Source organism: Xiphophorus couchianus, chromosome 5 (assembly GCF_001444195.1).
Source record: "Xiphophorus couchianus chromosome 5, X_couchianus-1.0, whole genome shotgun sequence".
NCBI lineage: Eukaryota > Metazoa > Chordata > Actinopteri > Cyprinodontiformes > Poeciliidae > Xiphophorus > Xiphophorus couchianus.
In genome coordinates, this window is record NC_040232.1 from 31,285,387 (window position 1) to 31,309,284 (window position 23,898).

The following is a 23,898-nucleotide window of genomic DNA, read 5'->3' on the forward strand; positions in this document are numbered from 1 at the left end:
AAAAAGAAAAAGTTAATTACTTCAGCAAACCTACACTTTATTCCAAACTAGCAGTTTGATTTGGGACACAGACAAAAAAAAAAATCCACTAAAAATAAAAAGTGTTTGTCACATTTATTTGACATTTATAGGTCGCTAGGCATGTTTGTTTGCACTGAAATAGTTTAGTATTCGTCAGTGCAACTTCTGTTTTTTTTTTTTTTTCTACTTTTATATTATTTAAAACGATACACATTTGTATGAAGTTTTTTAAAATCAAGAGTGGTCTTTAAAAAGACTAGAACTTGTTATAATGTTAAAAGCCTGAGTTCTTCGTTTTTCAATTTGGGAAGAATGACACTCGGTATCTGATCTAGAGCTACTGTTATTACCTGTTCTGACATCTTGATCACATTTGCTGCTTTAACGCTCTGAGGGCCTTTGAGCAAGTAGTACCCGTTTGAAACGATCCAATTGAGGGCGCGACAGAGAAACTTTTCTGGGGTCTAACTACAGGATCAGAGGTTTTCAGAGTCGAACATGGGCCAGTAAGGCCTTAGTGTAATAGAGAGGTGCCACATGGGGGCAGGGGGAATCTGTGCTTTATAAAGACTTGTTTTTGTTGGTGTGATCGCTGTGATTTGTTGTACTTGCTATCTGTCCTGTTTGTCCTCTAGTCGCTGCTTGTTGACTCATCTTGGTGACGTGATGGAAACAACCATAGAGTCCTTAAAAAAAAGTCCCGTTCAGTCTGCCTGGCCCCAATTCACAACTGAGTTCACCTAAAAAACTTTTAAAAGACAAACAAATCTCAATCATATCCAGGTATATAAAATATATAATCAACTGAATCTGATTCATACCAATGCAGTCTAATCGCACGGAAGTGGACTCGGTTAGTCAATTCAATTTAATCGCTATTCTGTTACAATTAAATCTGGAGTATGGAACTTATATGAAAAAATATTTTTTCACATTTGTTTAAAATGCCAGCATGTCATGACAATATAGTATAAGACAGATAATCTATGAAAAAAAATTAATCTCAAGCACCCCCTCGAAGTTTTACTGCTGTCTGCAAAAATATACAGCTCCCAGTCGGAAACAACCAATCAGAGCGAGGAGGAGGGTCTTAGCACTGTACACATTATTATATTGTTTTTGGGATCATTTTGAACCAACATTGAAATTGGTTCAATTAATTGCACAGGATGCAAGAAAACTGGAAGGTGGAAAATATAAGAAAAGCTCTGCTTTAGGAATCTGTTTGTTTTATCAGCTGTGCTTTGTTTACTACTTTGCTCAGCATTTGAAACAGCATTTGACATCTCTGGATCTCATAAAGATGTCAAAATCTAATTTCATATGTCCTAGAAGAATGTGTTTTTTTGTTGTCATTTTTAGGGATCTACTTATCTAGTTTTAAAAACCTGTCAGCTGAACTGAGACAACATTGTAGCATAAATTCTGCTTCACATGCAGGAAAGGGAGACGCATTGTCTCTTACCTGATCTAGCTTCATTTAAAACTTATAGCCTTTCACTATTTGGGCAAAACATCAGTAAACTGATTTTTAATAGAAAAGCTGCTCTGTCTGAACACTGGCTACGAGTTACTGTGCCTCCCCAGGCTAACAACATTATGCTCACTTTTATGATCTGTTTTTTTTTTTTGGTGTATATTAAATGTTTGCATTAAAGCAACAATTTGCAACCGTTTGTCAAAAATAAATCTCCTCAGGTTAAATGTTTTCTGGTCTGGATAATCATAATACATAAACTTGGAAGGTGAAACTTTGTTCCATTCTCAAGCTTTTTACAGCCACTTTCAGGTATTTTTTTCAGTATTGCCTCGGGTTTTAGCTCTATCCATCCACTCCAACCTTATTGTTCCGACAAACGCAGAGAAATTGTTCATGCCTTACTTTTCTGTTTTTCTTTCCTTTTGCATCCTCGTAGATCTGGGGTCTTTGCCCTGGGATGATTTGGAAAACGACCTTCCAGATGAGCTCATCCCAAACGGAGGAGAGTTGAGCCAGTTAAGCGGGCTGCCTTCAAATGGTGGCGCGACACCTGGCGGCGGACCTGGCGGCACCGCAGGAGCTCTCGGCGAGGGCGCCGCCATCGTCCCGGACGCAGCCTCCAAACATAAGCAGCTCTCGGAGCTTCTCCGAGCTGGCAGCACCTCCAGCATCACGGGCACAGGGCTCAACTCGGCAAGCCCCCAGCCTGGCAGTATGGCCCCGCAGCTCGGTACCCCCCTGGGGAAGAGCCCCCTTGCCCAGGGTTCTCCCAACAGCCACTCGTCGCCTCAGGGCCAGAAACCGGGAACGCCGACTGGAGTAGTAGGACAGAACAGCAACAACAACGCCGCAGCTATGGGTCTGAGCGCAACAGGGTTCAGCCAAGCTATGATCAACAACAGCCCGGGTCACTCGGGACTGCTGGGTCAAGGAGGGCAACCTCAGCCCGGGCAGGTGATGAACGGCGGCCTTGTACCCAGCGGCGGAAGGGGAAGGGGCGCCGGCATGGCGGGGTTGCAGTGTCAAGGACAGACGATACCGGGAAGCACTGCAGGACCGGGAGCATCTGGGAGCGCGTTGGTAGAGACTCTTACCCAGGGAGGACAGCAGATGGGAGCGCACGCCGCCCAGCAGGCAGGCAATATGAACAAGGTGAGTCACGCTACCGATGGTTCCCCCCAAAAAAGTTTGCACATTCATGTTTGCTGCATATTTAGGCAAACATGCAATATGCCTCCTTCTGTGGTTTATTTGAATAGTTGTTAGTCATTCATAGGTTATTCGCAGTGGGTTGTGGGTGGAAAGTTTTAAAACGGAACTCAGTTTACCACGACTTGGTAAAAACCTTTAATGACACTTGGTAATGATTTTGTGCTGGATGACATCATGATTAGTTAAAATCATCCTAATTGCTACTGAAAGCTTTATAAACTCATGATGAGACATATTCCATGATTTTATTTTGGAATTTGAACCTTTGAAATCATAGTGTTCCTTTTTTATTACCAAGAAAAGTAATAAAAATATAATTACATCACGGCAAAAACAATCAGTATACGAGAGATTGGCACCTCTTTAGAAAGTCATATAATTCTAAAGGGCTGCTCTGCTGTATAACCAAACAGTAAGTAAGGTAACACTTAGCTGTATTAATATCCTTTATGGAAGAATATATTGGATTCAGTTTTGCAGTTAATTAAACATTTATTTAAACTAAGCTTGATTGCATTATTATTTGTATTACCAGAGGAATGCATGGAGGGGCTGTTAGTTAGACTTAAACAACTTTTTCCAGCTATAACCTGATCATTTATGTGGTAATTATTCCATGGGGAGAGTCTTGAGTATTTGCTTTGTTAAACTCGGCTATATTTTTGGATGGGGAGTTGATTAGACGTCTCCATGCGGTTAGCTACGAATTTCAGTTGAGCTCGAAGGTGTTGAATTTAGAGCAGGAGCTTCTTTCCTGGGTCAGTTGGGCAGTCCAATTAGACGACGATTCCAAGCAGACATCCAAAGTGCCTTTGGATCGACAGATCAATCTAACGTTAGAGCTCCAGAATAGGCAAGACCCAGCTACTGGTTTCAAGGCGAGAACAAAATCCACTCTGTTATAGAGTACTTGGGCTACCGGAAGAAGACAAATAGCAACATGGAGGAAGAACGTAGCCCTACATGCAAAACATGCTCACAGATCGCATCACTGATTGGTAAAGTTTATGCTGTCTTGAAATGAACTAGCTGCCGTTAGCGTCTGGCATTCGTGAAACAAATATCACCGTGTTCCTGTGAAATAATTGTGCTGGTCACAACTTGTCTGCATGGGTGTTTAGGACTTGTGTACTTGATTAATTTAAAGTGAAGGCAAAAGTATCAAGCTTCTCTGTAGCGTTACATCGTTACTCCTTTAACAGAGCATGTATTTTGCATACAAGCGTTCACATTTGTGATTTCTGTCATTTCTGTGTTCATCCAATTTAAATATATGGTCTGCTTTACGTCAGAATCTAGAACATAATAAAAACTCGCAAACGTGATACGTTATGCCAATAAAAAGACTGTCGCTGTGCAATGTATAACCTGATTTGTCTTAACTATTGAATTAGTGTAAACACAGTTCATCGATTGGAGCTTAACGTCATCAGTTTAGCTCAATTGTGTCTTCTTATCTTCTAATCTTAAGTATGAACTCACACGAACCTTCAGCGTCACACACCTGTGATCTAAAAACAGCTTCCAAAACCAATCAAAGTTGACCGTGGCTATAGAGATCATGTTGATAGGCTAATTCGGAATTCCAGTTAAATTCACACGTCTGTCCTCATTGTTCTTTTAGAACAGCTGTGGCTGTTTTAAGACATTCAAGAAGAAAATCTCCCATCCATTCACATTCACACCGCAGTATTTTTTCCTAAGGTTGTCATACCATCATGATTTCATACCAGCCCAGGCCTAATCTGGAATGGGCCCCACCACAACTGCACCAGAAGAAGTTTGGATTAGAGAAAATCCTCTCTATATTTGACGTTTAGCATCACATTTTTGTTTTCAAATGACAGTTCTGGCCTCAAAATTGTTCAAATCCGTCTAATCAAAAAAAATATAATTTACGCCCATTTTGATGAGTGTATGTAAACTGCTCTTCACGTCTTTCTCTAATGCGATCACACACCTTAAAGTTTAGGAGCAGTATAAAGCACAGTAACATAAGGTGGTTTACAAGATGGCCTCCCCACAGCTTAAAAAACACAAACAAAAAAAACATCACAGGTCTTTATTGAGCCTGAACAACATGCTGTAAAAATCTTTTGGGTGCTCCTTCCTAGCACATGCTCCTTTTTTCTCCTCTTCTTTAAAGTATTCCTACAGGAGAAAGGAATGCCGTTGTGCCCACCAGCGCTCTCTTGTTTACCGGCCGGCTACTTTGCCGCATCACTGATGTGGGGAGAGACGGATCTTGTAAAATGAATCGCTAACGACTACAAATGACTTTCATGAAAAGATGTTGGCCAGCTCCTCCTGAAAACCCGGTCTGGCAGCAGAGCGCTGAGGTGATGGCTTCTGTGCAGTCTGCCAACATGTGGAGTGTGTCTGAAGGGGGCGGGTAGGGTCTGAATGGGAAGCGTGACGGAGGGGAGGGGAGTGTTTTGGTGTGTGTGTGTGTCCTCCCGCTCAGATGTGTTGAAAGGCTGCCAGTGTCTGGGCGTCTCAGCTGGGTGTTTTTTATCTGGTCTGTTGGAGCGGTGTCAACAGCCTGAGGAGATACGGCCTGGCATGGCAGACTCTGCTCTGGTCTCCAGCTTCATGGGTGAGAACAGCAGCAGCAAGTTAATCGGAGTGTGAAGCAAGGCAGTCTGGAAAATTATCCTTAAGGGGTTTTTTGTTTGTTTTTTTTTTTCAAATTCAGATTTTTTTCTTTAAATTCTGGTATTTTCTCAATTTTATTGTTTTTCTGTCCATTTTGTCCTAGAGTATCCATGCATCCTTGAAAAGTCTTAAATTTGTGTGTTTAATATTAAGGCCTTTAAAATGTCTTAAATTCAATAACAAAAAAGGTTCAGTTGGCCTTAATTTTAGTTATGAAAGCACTATTTAATCTCATATGGTTGTGTTTATTTTTCTCACTGGATTTTTCTGTCAGGCAAAATTCTCTGTTGCGCTCCGACATCTCAGTTACTCTCTGTGACTCGAGGTGATTGAGGCTACCATTAACGAGGTGCTAATAATAAACCCTCGCTAGCTAGCTAGCCTTTTTGCGTCTCTCCCTATTATGGACGATTGTTTCGACACACTGGGAGTGATGAACGACAGTGACAGTTGAAAGTCCAGACACGGGACGGAGTAGTTCCAATAAAAGTTTTTCAACGCGTCATGTCACAAAATTTCCCGTTAATGAACGAAGAGGGAGCGACGTCGCATAAGCACAAATTTATCACCAGTTGGCAGGGTGATGTTCGTTTTCAGCATTTAAGTTTGTCATTATGGAGGTTAAGGCTGTAGAGAGCCGTGTGCAGTGTGAGAAGGGAAAATCTGCTGCGAAGAGAAACAAATTTTACTATTCTTGACTGCAATACTGTAGTATCTTCGCTCCTTCTTCTACACCCCCTGCGTTATATCTACCCTTTATATTTCCAGTTTTTTTCTGTCTTAAATTTGATTCAAGGTGGTATTAAAAATGTCTTAAATTCTGAAATTTTACTTGCCAAAATGTGTAGGTAGCACGTTTGATTTTTTTAAAGTTTTTTTTGGCTTTAGTGGCTTTTATTTGAAAGTGCTAAGACAGGAAAGTAGGTAAAGAGAGAGAGAGGGAAGACATGCAGCCGGGAATCGACCCTGCGACATCCTTGTCGAAGACTGAGGCCTCTTTATGTGGGTTGTGCTTAACCCCTGTGCCACCACAGCACCTCTAATCACTGGTCTTAAAAAAAAAATCGGCCCTGCCAGTACTGGCTTTTAAATTTTTTAAATGATTTTTTTGGTGCCAAATGTAGCAACAGTGTTTAAGTTGGCAGACAGTGGTGTGTTTGTTATTAATGCGCATGGCGCCTGGGGACCGAGTCTGTCAGTTTATAAAAAACTTATCTCTACCTATTAGTTTTTAAAAAATAAATGTTCTTGTAAATTGTAGATTATGCATTTATATCTGTATATTATGAGTTTCACTTTTTCAATTACGTTAAATAGAATTTAAGTTTGGGATGCAATTGTAGATGATTACATAAATAAAAATGTTGAAAAATTCCAGTGTAGAAATCTGACAAAAAAAAAATCCACAAGTTTGATTTGGAAAAGTCGAAAAGGAGAATATGTACTACAGAAATATGTTCAACAACCGACTCAACTAAGCATTTTCTAAAAGATCTTAAAAACTCCAGCCACGCTGCTAATGTTTTTGTGCTTTTCATCTGATGGAATCGCTCCAAACTTGTCTGTTAACTTCCCTGACGCACAGAGGAAAGAGGAGGAGGAGGAGGAAGAGCAACGCGTGGCGGTTCAATTGTGAAAAGTCGATTCCAGTCATGCCAACAGCTTCAGTCACGCTGAGCTGTCATGGCACCCGAGCATCTCCGGACTAATTTTGGCCTAATCGGGGACAATTACTTTGGCACGGCTACGGTAGCGCTCGTTCTGGCGTGTGACATCTTGTAATGACAAATGGTGGTTGGTAGGGCAGCGGAAAACAGTTATCACCCCAAGGGCCCGAGCCAGAGTGAATGTGTGTGTTTAAACTGATCAATGTGAATATTTGTTGCTCAGAAAGTTAGCCGTTTTTTAAAAAAAATAAATAAAAAGTAGCTTATATCAGAAGGTAAACGGTGTTGAATAATATCGTCTTCTGTGTCTTGCGTGTCGTCTTTAGATGAGCCTGGGTAGCAATGGAAGTCCGTTTGGGGCTCAGCCTTATGGTCAGGGTGCTGCTGGACCGGGCCAGCAGCTAAATCCCCAGCAGCAGCTCCAGAACAAAGCTGTCCTTGCCAGCAGCCTGCCACCATTCCCCAATGAGCTCAAAGGGGCCACTGTCACTAGCAGGCCAAATATGGTTAGTCCTTTTTTTTTTTTTTAAATAGACTCATATTTTTGCTTTTAAGCACAGCATTTATGTTATTATTTATATTTTAGAGTGATTAAATAAAAAAAAGTAAGCCTGTAAAAGTGGGATGATTAAATTTGTGATTAAGAATTTGAGTTCATCTAACTTTTGTGGTGGTTCTCCTGAGCAAAAAAAAAAAAGTAGCCTACCTTTAAAAATAAAAAAAGCAGCGCGAGCTATAATGGAGTGGTTTACATTAGAGTATATTCATGTGTTGGGATGGCCCTGTCAAAGTTTAGAGCTAAATGTAATTGATAATCTTTCGTGAAACTAAAATAAATGACGTTAAGTCGCCTTTCTTCCAATTTGACTGAGCCTGAGCTATGTTTCAAAGAAAATGAGCCGAACGTTCAGTTACCAGAAAGCTGTAGAAGCTGGAAATGAAACGTGGTTCTAAAGAGGCCAAATATAAAGACACACCACACTTTTCAGACTTCTACCATCTATAAATCCTGATATTATACTTCGTCATTGTGTATACAGAGGAATGTACAGATATAAATTTTGACCATTCCGAATATAAAACAAAGATTTCACAATTATGCTAAAAAGAAATGACCAAAGCAATTTAGCCTTTTGTTTGAAACTGAAAAGCAGAAATAATTCTTAGTGCTTGTAAAATTCTATAACATTATTAAAGGTGTTAAAAGGTGATGACAAATGACCACCTGCTAAACAATCACGTTTGGAATAATACGGTGGATAAATGGTGTGGCTTTGTTGGTAAAATGTCGTCCTCTCTGATTATCTGTAACCGACCCGAGCCAAGGTAACGGCACCATCGTAAAACATGTCAAGACGAAGGATTTTTACCGTAATTCGCCAAAAACGTTGACATCAGTCTTACTCTCCTGTGCCCTCAGCAGCTCCAGCAGTCTCCACAGCAGCAGGCAGGGATGCTCCCGCTGGCCAACAGCGGAGGCGTGGCGGTGTCTTCGGCGGGGCCAACAGCTGACCCCGAGAAGCGCAAGCTGATCCAGCAGCAGCTGGTCCTGCTGCTTCACGCACACAAGTGCCAGAGAAGAGAGCAGGCTAACGGCGAGGTGAGACAATGTGCCCTGCCCCACTGCCGCACCATGAAGAACGTCCTGAACCACATGACCCACTGCCAGGCCGGCAAGTCCTGCCAAGGTAGGTTGCAGCGGTGAGAAGACGCGGCAAAGCGAAATTGATACCGACCAGATGTTTCTTGAACGCACCGTTTTGCTAGCCGAGGGTTTAAGTCCAGTTTGATGTCACAAGTCAAGAGTCGGGGTTTATACGGGTTGCTTGAGATCCTTGAAAATTCTTGAATTTTTAATAGGTGTTTTCAAGGTCTGATTTCTGGTTGATGTTTTTGTACATTCAGCTTTGTTTTCATTAGAAGCCTAAAGTTGAAACCAGATATTTGAATTGTAATAAGAAGAGATGCTCCCCCCCTTCTCAATGTCTGAAGTTAAACCAGACTAAACTTGTTTTAAGTTGGTCAGAATTACCAAAATTATTTCTATTTGCTTAATGCCAAAAAACGTAGATGTATTTTGTAATTTTTGTCTGACCAGTCAGGTGTGTAGGGTGTGTAAAAGAGACATTTCAAAACATCAAATCATGTTATATTTTACTTTACATTGTCCCTGCTGTAGAATACTATCATGAGATATTATTAATGACAGTGATAAAAGATATCATTAAAGAAGTGAATTAGATCTTGGTCTTCAGTTCAATTGTATTGTTTTTTATTTCCAAAGCATGATGTGGGAAAACCTGAAAAACTGATCTTGAAGATGCTTGAAAAGTCCTTGAATTTTACTGTTTTAAAGGTGTACGAACACTGAAGAGTTCATAAAAGCCACAAAGAAAAATCTGCTACACTTATTAGAAATATAGTTTATTGACTCGGTAGGATGGCGCCTAATAACCGCAATAGCTAGTGACACACACCTGGAGGCGCTGTTACTATGCACTGTCATGTCCATAAATCCATACTATGCCGATGCGGGATGAGCAAGAATCTGTCAGAAAAAATGTTTGTAGCGTTCTTGTATCTTAGTTGATTTCTATCAAATTTGATGTCAATTAAAGCTGAGAAAACTGCTGATGCTTTGATACATAAAATATGTTTTCCGCCTAGATATAAATCTCTAAAAAGTTTGGTTTCCGTCAAGATTCAAGAGAGGATTGTTAAAATTTCTCTTAATTAATTTAATTTTACATAATTACTGCTATAGGACACATTTTGTTATATAACTTCTGAAATATTTTGTTCTGAATAGTGCAAATTTCAATGGAAGACCAAAAAAAGTTAGTCCAGTTTTTGTCGTTTATTGAACTTTCGAAAATTCCATCGGCTGCGGAGCGCCGCAGTAAAGGGAAAACGACTCAAAATCACTCGTAATCTTCTTCTTCTATTTTTTCCCTCCGTGTGTCTGCTTTTCTCCACACACACACCCGTTGCCGTGGCTACTGACGGACAACAGCTCCACTGGTTGACAATTACACTCAAGTGTATCAGGATTCAACACCGAAAAGCACGCAAACACTTCCCAAACGCAGAACAGAACATAAAACCCAAAACAGAACATTCAGTCCATCGCAGTTTTATGCTTTCAGGCTTGACGTTTATTTTGCAATTATGAACAAGTGTTCGCCTGAATACGAGCGGCGGTTGATTAGCTAATTCAAACACCTGCTCCACTAACGGGCCAAACAAATTGCCTTCCGGGGGTTACATTTGTCTTTATGTATTTATTTTTTGTGTATTTGGTGAATGGTAAAGATATGCTCAATAGGGCTGCAACTAACAATTATTCTGTCAATTATTCTGACGATCAATTGGATACAAAACCTGGAACATTCTGCAGATTTTTCTTCTATGCCCGGGGTTTCTTATCCAATATTACACTAAGAGATGCAAATAAACAAATAGTTCAACTCCTCTTTTTAAATATGAAAATGAACAGTTGGTCTAAATTGCAATAACCGGCGTTCCTTTAGTGAATCTGTTGTTACTCACTAACAGATGCAGGTGCACCCTTTCATTTGTAGGAAAGAATGCATCTGCGGCAAAAAAAGAAATGCTTTTAAAATTTATTTATTTCAAACAGGTTTCTAAAATCAAAGAAAACGAATAACGGGTAGGACTAGAGAAAACACGCGCATTCTTAAGCAAGAACAAAATAGCAAAAACGTGAGACTCAGGCTTTTCTGCTTGACTTAACAGTAACACAGCGGAGAGCTGATCAGTTTGTGTTTTGGATTAACCAATTAATAGTTGGATAAGCGAAGATGCTTAATAGGAGGGAGTGGGGTGTTTCAATAATTGACGCAAAAAGGTTGACATTGTAGGTGTTTTTGGTCGAGTACAGTTTCCGACAAAAGTTTTCTTTTTCTTTATCCGAAATGAAAAATGTATGTTTTTTTTTTTGTACAGTTTTGACTTTGCGGTGTTCTTTCAGCAAATGTCCGTTTTTGAGACCGTATGCTCCAGTTGGCGATCAATCGATTACTAAATAAGTTGACACAATCGTTTTAATAGTCTGATTAATCGTTTCAGGCCTAATGTTCCACCTCTTATTTCTGTGCAGTGGCTCACTGTGCGTCGTCCAGACAGATCATCTCCCATTGGAAAAACTGCACACGACACGACTGTCCGGTCTGCCTCCCGCTGAAGAATGCGAGCGACAAGCGAACCCAGCAGCGTGAGTCTAACTGCCCTCAGACTGTTGTCACGGTGTTTTCTTTTAATTGTTTTTGTTATGATGACCAAAAGGCACCAAACGCAGAAAGCTATGGACGCTACAGTCTGAAAGAGCCAGTTGGGTAGACCTAGAAACAGTTGGCTTGGCTTTGCAAGGATTACTGAGATAAAAATTTTTATGGTTATGGAATATTATGTTGGCATTCTCACTCTGAAGCCCCATAATTAGGGTTGTGACAGCTTGGGGAGGGAAAGGGGGTAAAGTATTGCCATGAAAACGTTTGGCAAATAGTTGATGTCTATGGTCTAGTGTAAGACTAGAGTCCCTTTGGAGATTTTATTCCGTCACAGTGGAAAGTTGCAGATATGACGAAGGAGGAATGGTCCAACGGAGCGATTTAGCTTCGGAGTTGTTTACAGCTCCACAGTTTCTCCCTGGAGCTGCTTCCCGTTCTGTTTTGATTTTTAGGTCTCTCTTGTAAATATTGCTGTAATATTTTATGACCCATGATCATTTTCTCTGCCCCTGACTAATTAGAGCAGTTGCAGAAACTTCGCTCATTTTCTTTCCACTCTTTAGTCAGCATCTTTCCAGTGTTTATCTGTCTCTCCTTGGCTTGCTTGGTGGAGAACATGATGTATGATTTTGTGCTTCTTGCATACAGAGGTGCTTTATGTTTTCTGCTTACTTCCTCTTTTCTCGTCGAGGAGCTTTTTATCCGTTCAAACTCGATAAATGATCCTCATCTCCTGTCCCCCAAAGCGTATATTTATAACATTTGGACTGACTTCTTCTTCTCTCCGCAGCTCTGCTGAGTTCCCCAAACACAAGCCTTCAGAATCCCATGTCTACAGTTGGCATGGGCCAGCCCAGTGCTCCCACTATCAATACCTCAGCCCCCATTGACCCCAGCTCCATGCAGAGAGCCTACGCAGCGCTCGGTCTGCCCTACAGCAGCCAGGCCGCTGGACAAGCTGCGGCTCAGCAGGCTCCAGGACAAGCGGCCGGAGCCCAGAACTCGCAGGCCCAGCAACAACAGCAGCTTCCTCAGCAGATGAGACCCATCAACACCATCGGTAATGACAGCCTGGCATATTTTAAATAAAAACAATTTTAAAAAGCGGTTATCGACTACTTGGACGATTAACCAGATAAAAAATTGGCACATTCAGCAGATTTTTTATTCAATTACCCAAGTCGCTTTTTTACTTAAGAACATTAAAAATGCCAATAAACACATAATTGAGCTTCTTTTTAAATATTACCTAAAATGCAATAACACAGCATTATTTTAGTGTAAGCAAAATCATTTGTAGATTAATTGATTCATTTTTACATTAACCGATTAATAACTTGTTTAAAAGGTGCATAATAGGAGATATTTGTTTTTTACAGAATTTGAATCAGCTAATGCTAAAACTGTGCTACATAAGGAGGTCTGAGTAGAACAAGTTACAATGCTTTTTTTTTTATAAATAAAAATCTACATGTTTTTTTTGTACAGTTTTGGCTTTAATGCTGCTCTGAGTATGTTGATCTGTGAGCAAATGGTCTTTGTTTGAGTCTAAACTCCAGTTAGTAATCTATTAATCTATTTCTAAAAGAATTAGATTATTTCAATAATAAACTAATTTACAATCACAGAAGGATTTACATATTACAAGCCATTAACTTTTATTTATAGTTTATTTTTTTGCACACCTCGAAATACATAGAATGCACAATATGGCAAGAATTTGTTTTTCTGCATGAGCATTTCAACGTAAATAGTGACATTCAGCTTAATTTATTAGAAACCGATTTATCTGCTAGATGTGTTGTGTTATGAAATCATCGAGTCATTTATTGTAACTATACAGAAGCCTTTCTGTAATCTTTCTTTTGTTGTCTCTTTTGGAAAAGAGGTGATGTCACACTGTGTGTCTACACATCTGTCCAGGTTGAGGCACTGTCACAAAAGCTTTAAAACAAAGACCATGATTACACAATTATAATGTGATTATAATTATATATAACATAATTAACATGACAACTGAAGCAACATCTTAGACTTTCTTGTGCTAATCGCTAATATGGGATATGTTAGCAATTAATGTGGTTAGCACTACTAATTGTAAACTTTAGTCTCTGCGTATTACCTATTTAGTAAGTACAATCTTACTGTCAGATTTCCAAAGGATTGCCAACATGTCCTAATCCAGGATGACAGAACTGAAAATGTTAAAAAGAACAAATTTGCTGTACCGATTTAGCCTTCCTGTTACCTGCTGACGCCTTCTTCCTCTGTTGAAGTTGGTATTGGAGCCCGAATGAAAAGTTGTACTGTTTCCATAGAAAATACTTTTTATCTTCTTAAAGCACCTGAAGTTTTTGTGCTTCCTTTGACTTCTTTTTTTACTCTTCTTTTCCTCAGTAACAACTTCCACACCGAAGGGGTTTAGTTATGATGTATCCAGCTGGTTCATCTCTGACTGTTCATGGAAAGTCCGGGGTCATTTTAATAAAATAAAACCTTTTTAACAAACGCTTCTTGCAACCTTTTCTTTCCATTCCTTTGGATAAAATATAACAATAGATGATTGACTGTAGTTCCAGTAATATTAAAAAATGAAGTGTTTTTTCTACGCAGATGTATTTATTTATTAAAATGTTAAAAATGCAGGCTGTTCAAAATAAAATATGTAAAATATTTTATTTTATTAGTATAAAATGTGCAAAAATATGTTTAAACTGTTTATATTTGAGGCTGTTGTCGTATTTTTATTTTTATTTTTTCGGTGTGAGCAGGTAACCAGATGGCTCTTGGAGGCGGGGCGATGGGCGTGGCGACTTCAGAACAGACAAACCTGCACACAGACTCCCTTTCCAACACGCTCAACACTAACAAGTCAGTCTCTGTCTCCTTCAAGAGAACCATAATACACATTCCAGTGTCTCTTCGCGCATATGTGCTGTTGTGTTACCCAATCTATTAAAAGAAGTCATATTTGTAAACTCTTATCGGGTTTTCTTTATTGTTATTCCCTTCCCACACCTCCAGTCAGCTGCTGTCGGACGGCTCCGCTGTGGGCCAGATGGGCAGCCTGCCCACAGCAGCGCCCGTCTCTTCCGCAAGCGCCAGGAAGGCCTGGCATGAGCACGTCACTCAGGACCTGCGCAATCACCTCGTACACAAACTGTAAGTGTCGGCCTCGTCTTAGGAGAGCAGAGCCGGAGGTCATCCATCGCTTTAACATTGTGCTTCTTACTCTGCAGGGTACAAGCCATATTCCCCACCCCTGACCCGGCTGCTTTGAAGGACAGACGAATGGAAAATCTGGTGGCCTATGCCAGAAAAGTTGAGGGGGACATGTATGAGTCGGCGAACAGCCGGGTAAGATGGCCAAACCAGTAGCTGACTTATATTATTTTTGCAATATCAGTTAATGTGTACAGTGTAAGACCTTAAAAAAGCAACGTCTTATTTTGTTTTGCTTTTAGGACGAGTACTATCACTTCTTGGCTGAGAAAATTTACAAAATCCAGAAGGAACTCGAAGAGAAGAGACGTTCGAGGCTCCAGAAGCAGATCATCAGCCAGGCACCCATAGCTGGCCAGGGGACGCAGCAACCTGGCCTTCCCCAGCCCAACGCATTGGGCCCCAGGCCGCAGAGTGAGTACTGGTCCCACAACATGTCAGCTGCAAGAGGCTGGGTGCAGTGGTACATAATCCTACCTAGTCTGAAAGTTGAGAGGCATACCTTTTATATTTAGAATGTGTGAATTAAAACAATATATTTGTTAATTTGATTAATGCGTGTTCTTTTTGTTGCACAGATGGACCGGTTTCTCTCCCGAACATGCCAAATCAGATCATGAACCGCATTCAGGTTCCTCAAGGTACAGATTCAATGTTAAAGATGCATCTAATCTCACGCTGTGTAATAATGTAATAAAATCAGGCTTCAACATGTAATAAAACATCACCAAAACCACATTGTGTAATAATTTATTCAAAATGCAATAAATGCATTTTGTAATACTTTCTGCAGCATCTGTAATAACTTCATTACATTTTGCACTGATTGTTACAAAATAGCTCTATTTTTAGAAGTGATAATGTATTAAATGGTCACAAACCGCTGTGTGTTCATTCTAATCATTATGCTTCTAATAACGATCATATTATAGATCCCAAGCATTTAGATTGAAACTTTGGCCAATAAATCCAGAACTTTTGGTCATTTAGTTGCCTTTTCAAACTCGTTAGCAAAACCCTCGGTATTAATCTACATGCCATTTAAAGTAAAACAATTCAAAATGACTTCAAGGTTTTTATTACGTTTTGCGTCCATTATTCAGCCTTAATGACGTTTTATTGCATTTTAAAACTCGATTTTATTACATAATGCGGTGCTACGTGCACACACAAGTTGAATGGAAACAGTCTCTTTCGCTGGACTTTGTTTGTATTCCTCTACACACGTTTGATTGTTGCTGAACATTTTGCCTGTTTGTTTGTTACAGGTATGAACCAGTTCAACCACATGACTCTATCCAATGCCCAGACGTCGATGGGACCCCGAGCAGCTTCTCCTATGACCCACCCACAGCAAATGAACATCAGCTCTGTCCCAGCGGTAAGAATCACGCAGGGAGACCGTCTTGGAGCATTTAGTTTTTATGCACGTATAGCCTGGAAGAAATTTTCAGAAAACCGAAAAACTGCTGAAACACAGAGGTCTTTTATATCGAGACTAAAAACCCACCTGCACAGAGTTGCCTTCGCTTAAAAACAATTGGAACTTTAATGATGATTACTCTTGATTACTTTGATGATGTCATTTGACAAAATACGATTGTTGCTCGTTTCATAATTGGTTATGAAATAATTGGTTTATTTTATTTATAAGGCACTTTGGACTGCCTTCTTGCTACATAAATAAACTTAAAACTTCAGCATGTTAGAAGCCTCAGCCAAGTCCAGTTTGTTTGATTTTTATATTGCGAATGAGTAAAACAGTGGTAGTTATAATTATTGTATTTCCTGAAGAGTAAGTTGATCTGGAGTACAAGTCTTCCTAATAAAAAAAAAGCGTCATGAAGAGGAAAAAAAGCATAAGAGTCTCATCTGACTATAAGTCACATGACCAGCTAAACAATGATAAAAAAGTGTGACTTACACTCCAGAAAATACGGTATGCCAATACTGCCACTATTACTAAGTTGTTTTTTCTACTCTTTCCAGTTTGTAGTGGTAGTTCTTGTACATTTCCATCACAATTTAGTGACATTAATAAATACTAATGAAACCCTTGGTTAGGCCTGTCACAATAATCAATAAATCAATTAATCACATGGTAAATTAAAACAAACTCAATAATTCCCATTGGCATGATTTGTTTATCTCTTTTTTTCTCTCTTTCTACCTAAAACTGGATGATAAAAGTCTTAAGTTTGTTGTTTTGGTCTCAACTAGCCCTTATTTTGAAGGACAATTTTGCTTACAAGTTCGTCAAAGTTAATTTTATTTGTTTATTTATTTTGGATATTTAAAATATTTTCAAGTGTTAATTGTTCATTAGAATTTAAAGTTTACTGATCTTTTAGAATGGGCTCCTGAATTATTATTTTTCCATTACCGTAATTTTACTTAGAAATGGTCTCAAAACATCAATATTATCGTGTATCGCATTAACTTCTGGAACAATTTATCGTCCAGCAAAATTTCTTATCATGACAGGCCTACCCTTGGTTGCTTAGTTCTTGTAGATAAATATTTTCAAAGCAGTTGAATTTTATTTTGGACGTTTAAGTCTTTCTAAATTCTTTAGATATTTTGTCTGTAAATCCCTTGACTCGCAGTTTATTTTTATTGTCTAATGAATTAGAAAAAAATCACTGTTCTTAAAAAAAGTGCAGTACAAAAAAAGGATTTGTTGGATATATTGATGATTTTTACAAAGGCTTGTGACACCAAATTATGATAAGCATTCAATTCCAAGTCTAAAAATATGTTTGGCATGTCAAAGCTTAAAAATGAGTGTTTGTGGTTTTAAATTAGTCCTGGTGAAACTCTTAATGTTTCTCTTGTAATGTTCCTGTGCTCATCGTAATCTTGTGCTCTGGCCCTGCAGGTGGGGATGTCTCCCTCCAGGATGCCCCAGGCACAGGGCATTATGCCTGGACACAGCAACATGGTGGGCCAGACGCCCAGTCAGGGACAGTTCCTGCCTCAGACCCATTTCACACCCGGATCTGGTGCCGTTTCTGTGTCCAGTGCCATGAATGTTACCGTGGGTCCGGGAATGGGCCAGCCTCCGGCGCAGGCTCCCGTCACTCAGGTGAGACGCAGGATGTGGAGTTGTAGTGAACTGATCTCATGACTAATTTGACATTTTAACCTTTTCTAAAGGCGTCATAAAGTCACGTTAATTTCAGATTATTCCCAAAAAAACTAAAATAAAAGTAACTATTTTCTGTTTTCAAATGGTCATACCATAACAGTGCGCTCTCTAAACCCTGTGTTGTTCGCGGTGTTGTCCGTTTGACATGTTGTTGTGCGTTTGTCCGCTTATCTTGTGTTTCTGTCCGATCCGCTCTGTGTGTCATTTTTCTTCAGCAGCAGCAGCAACCGAACGCTAACCTCCCCATGAACGCTCTGGGGCCCCCACTGGGCCCTCAGCTAGCCTCCTCCCAAACCCCCTTGCACTCCACGCCTCCGCCCGCCGCTTCCTCGGCCTCCGCGGCTGGGGCGGCCACTAACCTGCCACACCCCCAGTCCTCCAGCCGCAGCTCCACTCCCACCCTCCCTGGCCCCGTCCCGGCCCCAGCACAGGGGGCCGTCCCGCCCTGCCCCTCTCAGCCCCAACCCCAGGCGGAGCTCCCTGCGGCGGGACAGACGCAGCCCCCGCCTCAGCCCCCTACCACGCCGGTGAGACCGAGTCCCTCCGCATGTGCCCTCAAATTTTTGACCCTCGCCCTTCCATCCCTCTGAATGCCATCTACCCACCCTTCCCATTCATGTCCACCTTTCTGATAACTGCATCCTCACCACTGTCTGTAGCCGCCATCACAAAGAGAGTTTCACACATTTTGTCTTAAGGGAGCAATGGTGAACACAGGAGCCTTGTTTGTGTCATTAGCTGCAACCCTGCATGCAGGAAAAGCGGGTGGGGCGGAGGGTTGACCATTGAGATAGATTACTGGATTGGACATCACGTCATTGCTATGCATTGAGTTGGGAATATGGGTGGTTGCGAAAATGACACAATCATGCAAAGAATCTGAAAGAGGGACACATTCTTTTGCTATTAACTGTCTGAACCACACCAATTAAAAAGCAAGGTTGAAGCACAGTGTCCACACAGCCTTGCAAAATCTTAAATTTAAGGCTCTAAAAGTAAGTCCTTAAAATGTCTTAAATGTATTGGAAAAAATAAGTGAGCAGGTCCTAAATTTTGTTGCGGCAGGACTATTTAATCTCATATATTTGATAATTTCCTTTTTATTCAGGAATTTACTGCTACGCAAAACTTTGTGTCATGCGCAGACATCTTTGCTGCGGTCTGTGACTTGAGCCGGCTACCGCTAACTAGATGGTACCCTATCTATCTAGCTTCAAAGTTGGTACAACAGATAGCTAGCTTTATTCTGGTTAGCTAGCTAGTTAGGGTAAACCTTACCAGCTTTTTTACGTCCATCACGGGTAAGTGCAAATTTATCGCCAGTTGGCTGACCGGTGTTCATCTTAGCCATTGGCTTACATCTCTTGCAAACCCGTGCAATTCAATTGGGATTTTCCTTTGTACATTTCTGTCTCGACGGTTTTAAATTCCACTCATAGCGGTCTTAAAAGTTTTCAAAAAGTCTTAAATTTGTGTTGGAGAAGGTTGGACAAACCCTGTCCAAGGATATCTCATTTATCAGGTCAGTAAAAAAAAAAAAATCAAGAAAATAGGAAATAAGTCAATTATGCTAGCTTGACTTTGATAATCTTAACATGTACCAGTGCTGCAGAGTTCGGTTTGTTTTGGCCATTTATTAATAATCCCAAAATAAACATAAATAAACTGGAAAACTAAAACTGTGACGGACTGAATGTTCTGTTTGGGCTTCTTACATACTTTCTTTAGTGTGGTAAATGTTTGCGTGGTTTATGGTGTTGTATCCTGACACAGTTGTACGTAATCTCTTCTCTGTCTGGTAGTGGGGCTGTTGTCAGTCCGTATCCATGGGAACAAGTCCATGTTTGGGGTAGAGCTGACATGGGGAGCAAAGGGGGAATAAAAAGAACACATGTGGTTTTGAGTTGTTCTTCACCAGATTCCTGCTCATCCCGCATCGGAACGGCAAGGTGTTGTGACCATGACTCAATGCATAGTGATGTCGCCTGCAGGTGTGCGTCACTAGCTACAGCGGCTAACAGGCACAGTCCTATCCAGTAACATATATCGATGGGCTTGACACTGGTTTGAAAAGCTTCATATTTCCCCGTCCTTCATCATCTCCTTTGTCTTTTCTCGTCTCAGCTCTCTCAGCCGGGGGCCAGTTTGGACAACAGAGTGCCCACGCCTGCCTCCGCCGCCAGCGCTGACCTGCACTCACAGCACGTCGGAGCCGACCTGCCCGCCCAGGATCTCAAAGCAGAAACGCGAACAGACCAACAGGAGTTTGAAGCTGCTGGTGGGAAAATTGAACCCAAGACAGAGGTGAGTTTGAGTAGCGTGTCTAAAACTGTCAGTATTAGGGCTGTAACTCACAACTTTATATATATATATATATATATATTTAAATTTAAATAATAAAGTTTCCTCTGGTATTTGCTCGATTTTATGCTTTGACCCCACCCAGAAATTGTTGCGATAAATGATAATATTGAAATCAAGGTATTATCATTTTGAGCTCATTTTCAAGTAATAACATAGTAATGGCATAATAAAGCAAGTTCACCCTATCAAAAATCAATCAGGTTTTATTTTTAACAAAAATCGTACTGGAACTGGAAGACATTTTAAATATCCAAAATAAATAAACAAAACAACTAAAACTACAAATAAAGTTAATAATGAAATCCTTCTCTTTTCATAAAAAGGTTGAGTTAAGACCAATCCATCAGACTAAAGCTTTTTTTGTCATTCAGTCTTTGGTAGAAAAACAGAGACACAAGAAACAAGCAATCATACAACTGGAAACGATTGTGCTGTTATGCATTTAATTGATTTATAACTTATGGCAACAGGTTTAACGATTGTTCTCTCGACTACAGGCTGAGAACGACTCTGCCTCAGCTTCAGTGAAAAAGGAGGAGCCTGAGGGAAAGCCGGAGCCAATGGAGGTGGAGGAGAAAAAGCCGGAAATTAAGACGGAGCCCAAAGAGGAGGAGGAGAACGGAACTAACGGCACGACCTCCTCGTCTCCTTCCCAGTCACGGCGGAAAAGTGAGTCTCGTGCATCCGAGACTGATGTATCTAGGAAAATGTTCAAGGCCTTTCACTCTGGGCCTTTAATTTTTTTGTTCTCCATCTTTGTACTTACGGTCCACCTGCCTATTTTGACTACGTCCATTTCAAAATAAGCTCTGACTTTAAAATTATTTGGGGACGCAGAGATCCTACATTGTGGTAAAGTCTTAAAGTATGAAATTTGATTCAAGTATTTTCCAGGTCTTGATAAGAAAGAGGTATAGAAGCAGATTCCCAAAACATATTTAATGTCAACTTCTGTTTTTTTTCTTCTTGCGATTAAAATACACCCAAAGCAAATTCTGATGGTTTTCTTTTTTAAATTTATATCAAGTGCAGCATTATAGCAAAAGCTGTAACGCTCCACCTGTGAAAATTAATCTGCTTGGCTTCTTTTTTGACGCTTAACCAATTCTGAGTGCTATACTGTCGGGCGGGACAGAAAATGTTTGTATTTCCAAACCCTAACTTATTGTATTGTTTATTTCAGTATTCAAGCCTGAGGAGTTGCGGCAGGCTCTGATGCCGACTCTGGAGTCTCTGTACAGGCAGGACCCGGAGTCGTTGCCGTTCAGACAGCCTGTAGACCCCATGCTCCTCGGGATCCCGGTACGAATCACAAAAACTCCCTCCGTGTCCGGCGCTATTAGTGGACACACTTGGCGCCATTTTGACTTGTGTATACTTTTCCTTCCCGTGTTACTCTAGGACTACTTCGATATAGTTAAGAACCCCATCGATCTGTCCACGATAAAGCGCAAGCTTGACACGGGACAGTACCAAGAGCCCTGGCAGTATGTGGACGACGTGTGGCTGATGTTCAACAACGCCTGGCTTTACAACCGCAAGACGTCCCGCGTCTACAAGTACTGCTCTAAGCTGGCGGAGGTTTTCGAGTCCGAGATTGACCCAGTCATGCAGGGTCTGGGATATTGCTGCGGGAGGAAGGTAAGATTCATCCTGTGGTTAGCTTGATTCCTCCAATGTTTTTTTTTTTCTATCTCATTCACACTTAAGTCATTTTTACATTAAAATCTTCTTTCTCTTACTATAAAAAGAACTACCTGGCATTCCAGCAATAATAATCTTTATACATGTTTATAACTCAATGTAGACTTAAGATATAGTACTCATGTTTTATTAATAAAATATCAATCATTATGATTGATATTTTAAATGAGTGTTTTCAAAATTTTTGTTTGAGATTTTCATGTAAAGAGCATTATACATTTTTTATTATACTAGTTTGTGGAAGTCCTCCACAAACTAATGCTAGTTTTTTTTTTTTTTGCTCTGTTTTGATACGACTTGTTGATAAATGTGTTCTTTTATAAATTTCAGTGTGTGGAAAAACTAAACACTGTTTTAAAACAATTCTTACATCAAAACTGTTGTAAAAATGGATGTATGGCGTTAAAGCCATCAAAATCTGTCTCTTTGGAGTGAGTGTTTTTAAATGGTGAGAAGAAAAACAACAACAAAACATGACAGAATTTGGAAAAATATAGATTTGTGGTTGGTTTAAAAATGCCTTGTTCCAGTATGAAATGTACATACATATTGTGGATTGCATTTGTACTGTTTTCTCTGTGCTTTGTTTGAGAATTAGTAAAGCAGCATGAATAGGGTTTGATGCGAACTGTTTTTCTTTGCAATTCTTCGCGCCACTCCTCCAACACATAAAGAATCGCATGCAAAAAGTCAGAAACTTGAATAATCAGACCAGTTTTTCTGCTTCCGATTGAAAACGCTTGCTGATAAATTTATGAGCCGCTCTTTGTTTCCGCAGTACGAGTTCTCCCCTCAAACTCTCTGTTGCTATGGCAAGCAGCTCTGCACCATACCTACCGGAGGCACCTACTACAGCTACCAAAACAGGTACGTCTGCACCTTGCTTTTTTCCCCAGAATGTTTTAGTGTGTTTCAAATCCAAGCACCTTGAAAAATTCTAACTTGTATCTGCAGGTTTACTTCATATTAAATTGAGGCATTTGAACAGTCTTATACTTTGCAGCCAGGTTCTGTTCGACTGATTTATCCGTCTAGCTGTTTCTTTTGTAACCATCAAAAAATAATCTTAGTTTAAAGCTACAAACATCTTCGCCCATCATTACCTGCTGCCTAGCAGCTGAGATGTGGCACATTTTCACTCACATTTTGGATTTCTTCCTCCCCCTGCTGCATGCTTAGCGCAACTACAAGTCACCCCCCCCCCCCCCCCCCTTCTCACTTACACAATTCACTTAGAGCGAGCAGCAGCGTTAGAGAGACTGCATCAGACTCTTGCAGCACAGCTCATTTACGCTCTCAATGGGAGCTCCAGGATTCCCCACCGTCTGTCAGAAAACATAAAAACACGCTGTAGTTGGTGCACACCTCACTTGGGGAGTCACAAACAAGTAGCAAAACATCAAATCATCGGGGTTCCAAAGATGTGCGTACCGTACGACGACCTTTTTTGTCTGGAGTTGCATTGAGAGTATGGATGTGCTTTATTCCCCTTCAGGTATCATTTCTGTGAAAAATGCTTCAATGAGATCCAGGGAGACAGTGTGACGTTAGGAGATGATCCCGCACAGCCGCAGACGTGAGTGAACGCTAAATTAATTCAGGCACCGAAGCAGCCATGTTTGTTGCGAACCCGGCAATGCTCAGATTTGTGTTTTTTGTTGTATTTTCATTAAATTAGATGTAGAACTTTTAATACAGAGTTATCCCACATGTAAAGCTTCTTTAAATGTAAGAAATGATTTATATTTACTTGAGACATTGTGTTATGATGGTAATAAAGTTTTCTTGCCCTTGTTTTTCTCAACTCTTCAGAATGATATCAAAAGACCAGTTTGAACGCAGGAAGAATGATGTTCTTGACCCTGAACCGTAAGTAAAACAAATACTTTCATTATTTTCCTAAGGTTGCTGTCTTTAAAATGAAATTCTGTTTTTAGTAGGTTTCCCTGCACATCCTTTTCCTGAGAAATTCATTTAAATCAAATGAATTTGATTTAAATTCCCTTCACACACATCAACCTTAGGTTGCTTTTTCCTGTCGTTTAGATATTGTTCATTTTCAACATTTTGTCTTATATTAAGTGTTTTTAATTTATCAAAGTGCTTCCAGAGTGTGTCCTCTTGTTATGTTGTCTTTTATTTTTTAGTAAAGCTCTGGCAGCATTTATTTGATCT

The 23,898-nt window shown here is 40.2% G+C and overlaps 1 protein-coding gene across 6 annotated transcripts in view; it reads left to right on the plus strand.

Moving 5' to 3' along the window:
• Positions 1-23,898, plus strand: part of crebbpa (CREB binding lysine acetyltransferase a) — a 38,996-nt gene that overhangs the window by 5,705 nt on the left and 9,393 nt on the right. The window contains exons 2-21 of one of the 6 annotated variants that reach the window (XM_028017181.1): positions 1,938-2,653; positions 7,362-7,541; positions 8,459-8,723; positions 11,156-11,269; positions 12,076-12,345; positions 14,057-14,156; positions 14,310-14,447; positions 14,525-14,642; positions 14,750-14,921; positions 15,086-15,148; positions 15,776-15,888; positions 17,386-17,592; positions 17,871-18,182; positions 19,780-19,959; positions 20,517-20,688; positions 21,203-21,321; positions 21,421-21,660; positions 22,502-22,590; positions 23,219-23,299; positions 23,536-23,592. In XM_028017181.1, coding sequence (XP_027872982.1) covers positions 1,938-2,653; positions 7,362-7,541; positions 8,459-8,723; positions 11,156-11,269; positions 12,076-12,345; positions 14,057-14,156; positions 14,310-14,447; positions 14,525-14,642; positions 14,750-14,921; positions 15,086-15,148; positions 15,776-15,888; positions 17,386-17,592; positions 17,871-18,182; positions 19,780-19,959; positions 20,517-20,688; positions 21,203-21,321; positions 21,421-21,660; positions 22,502-22,590; positions 23,219-23,299; positions 23,536-23,592 — 3,706 coding nt within the window. Of the gene's footprint in view, positions 1-1,937; positions 2,654-7,361; positions 7,542-8,455; positions 8,724-11,155; positions 11,270-12,075; positions 12,346-14,056; positions 14,157-14,309; positions 14,448-14,524; positions 14,643-14,749; positions 14,922-15,085; positions 15,149-15,775; positions 15,889-17,385; positions 17,593-17,870; positions 18,183-19,779; positions 19,960-20,516; positions 20,689-21,202; positions 21,322-21,420; positions 21,661-22,501; positions 22,591-23,218; positions 23,300-23,535; positions 23,593-23,898 lie in introns of all 6 variants that reach the window. The other 5 variants (XM_028017178.1, XM_028017180.1, XM_028017184.1 and 2 more) reach the window with 5 other exon arrangements.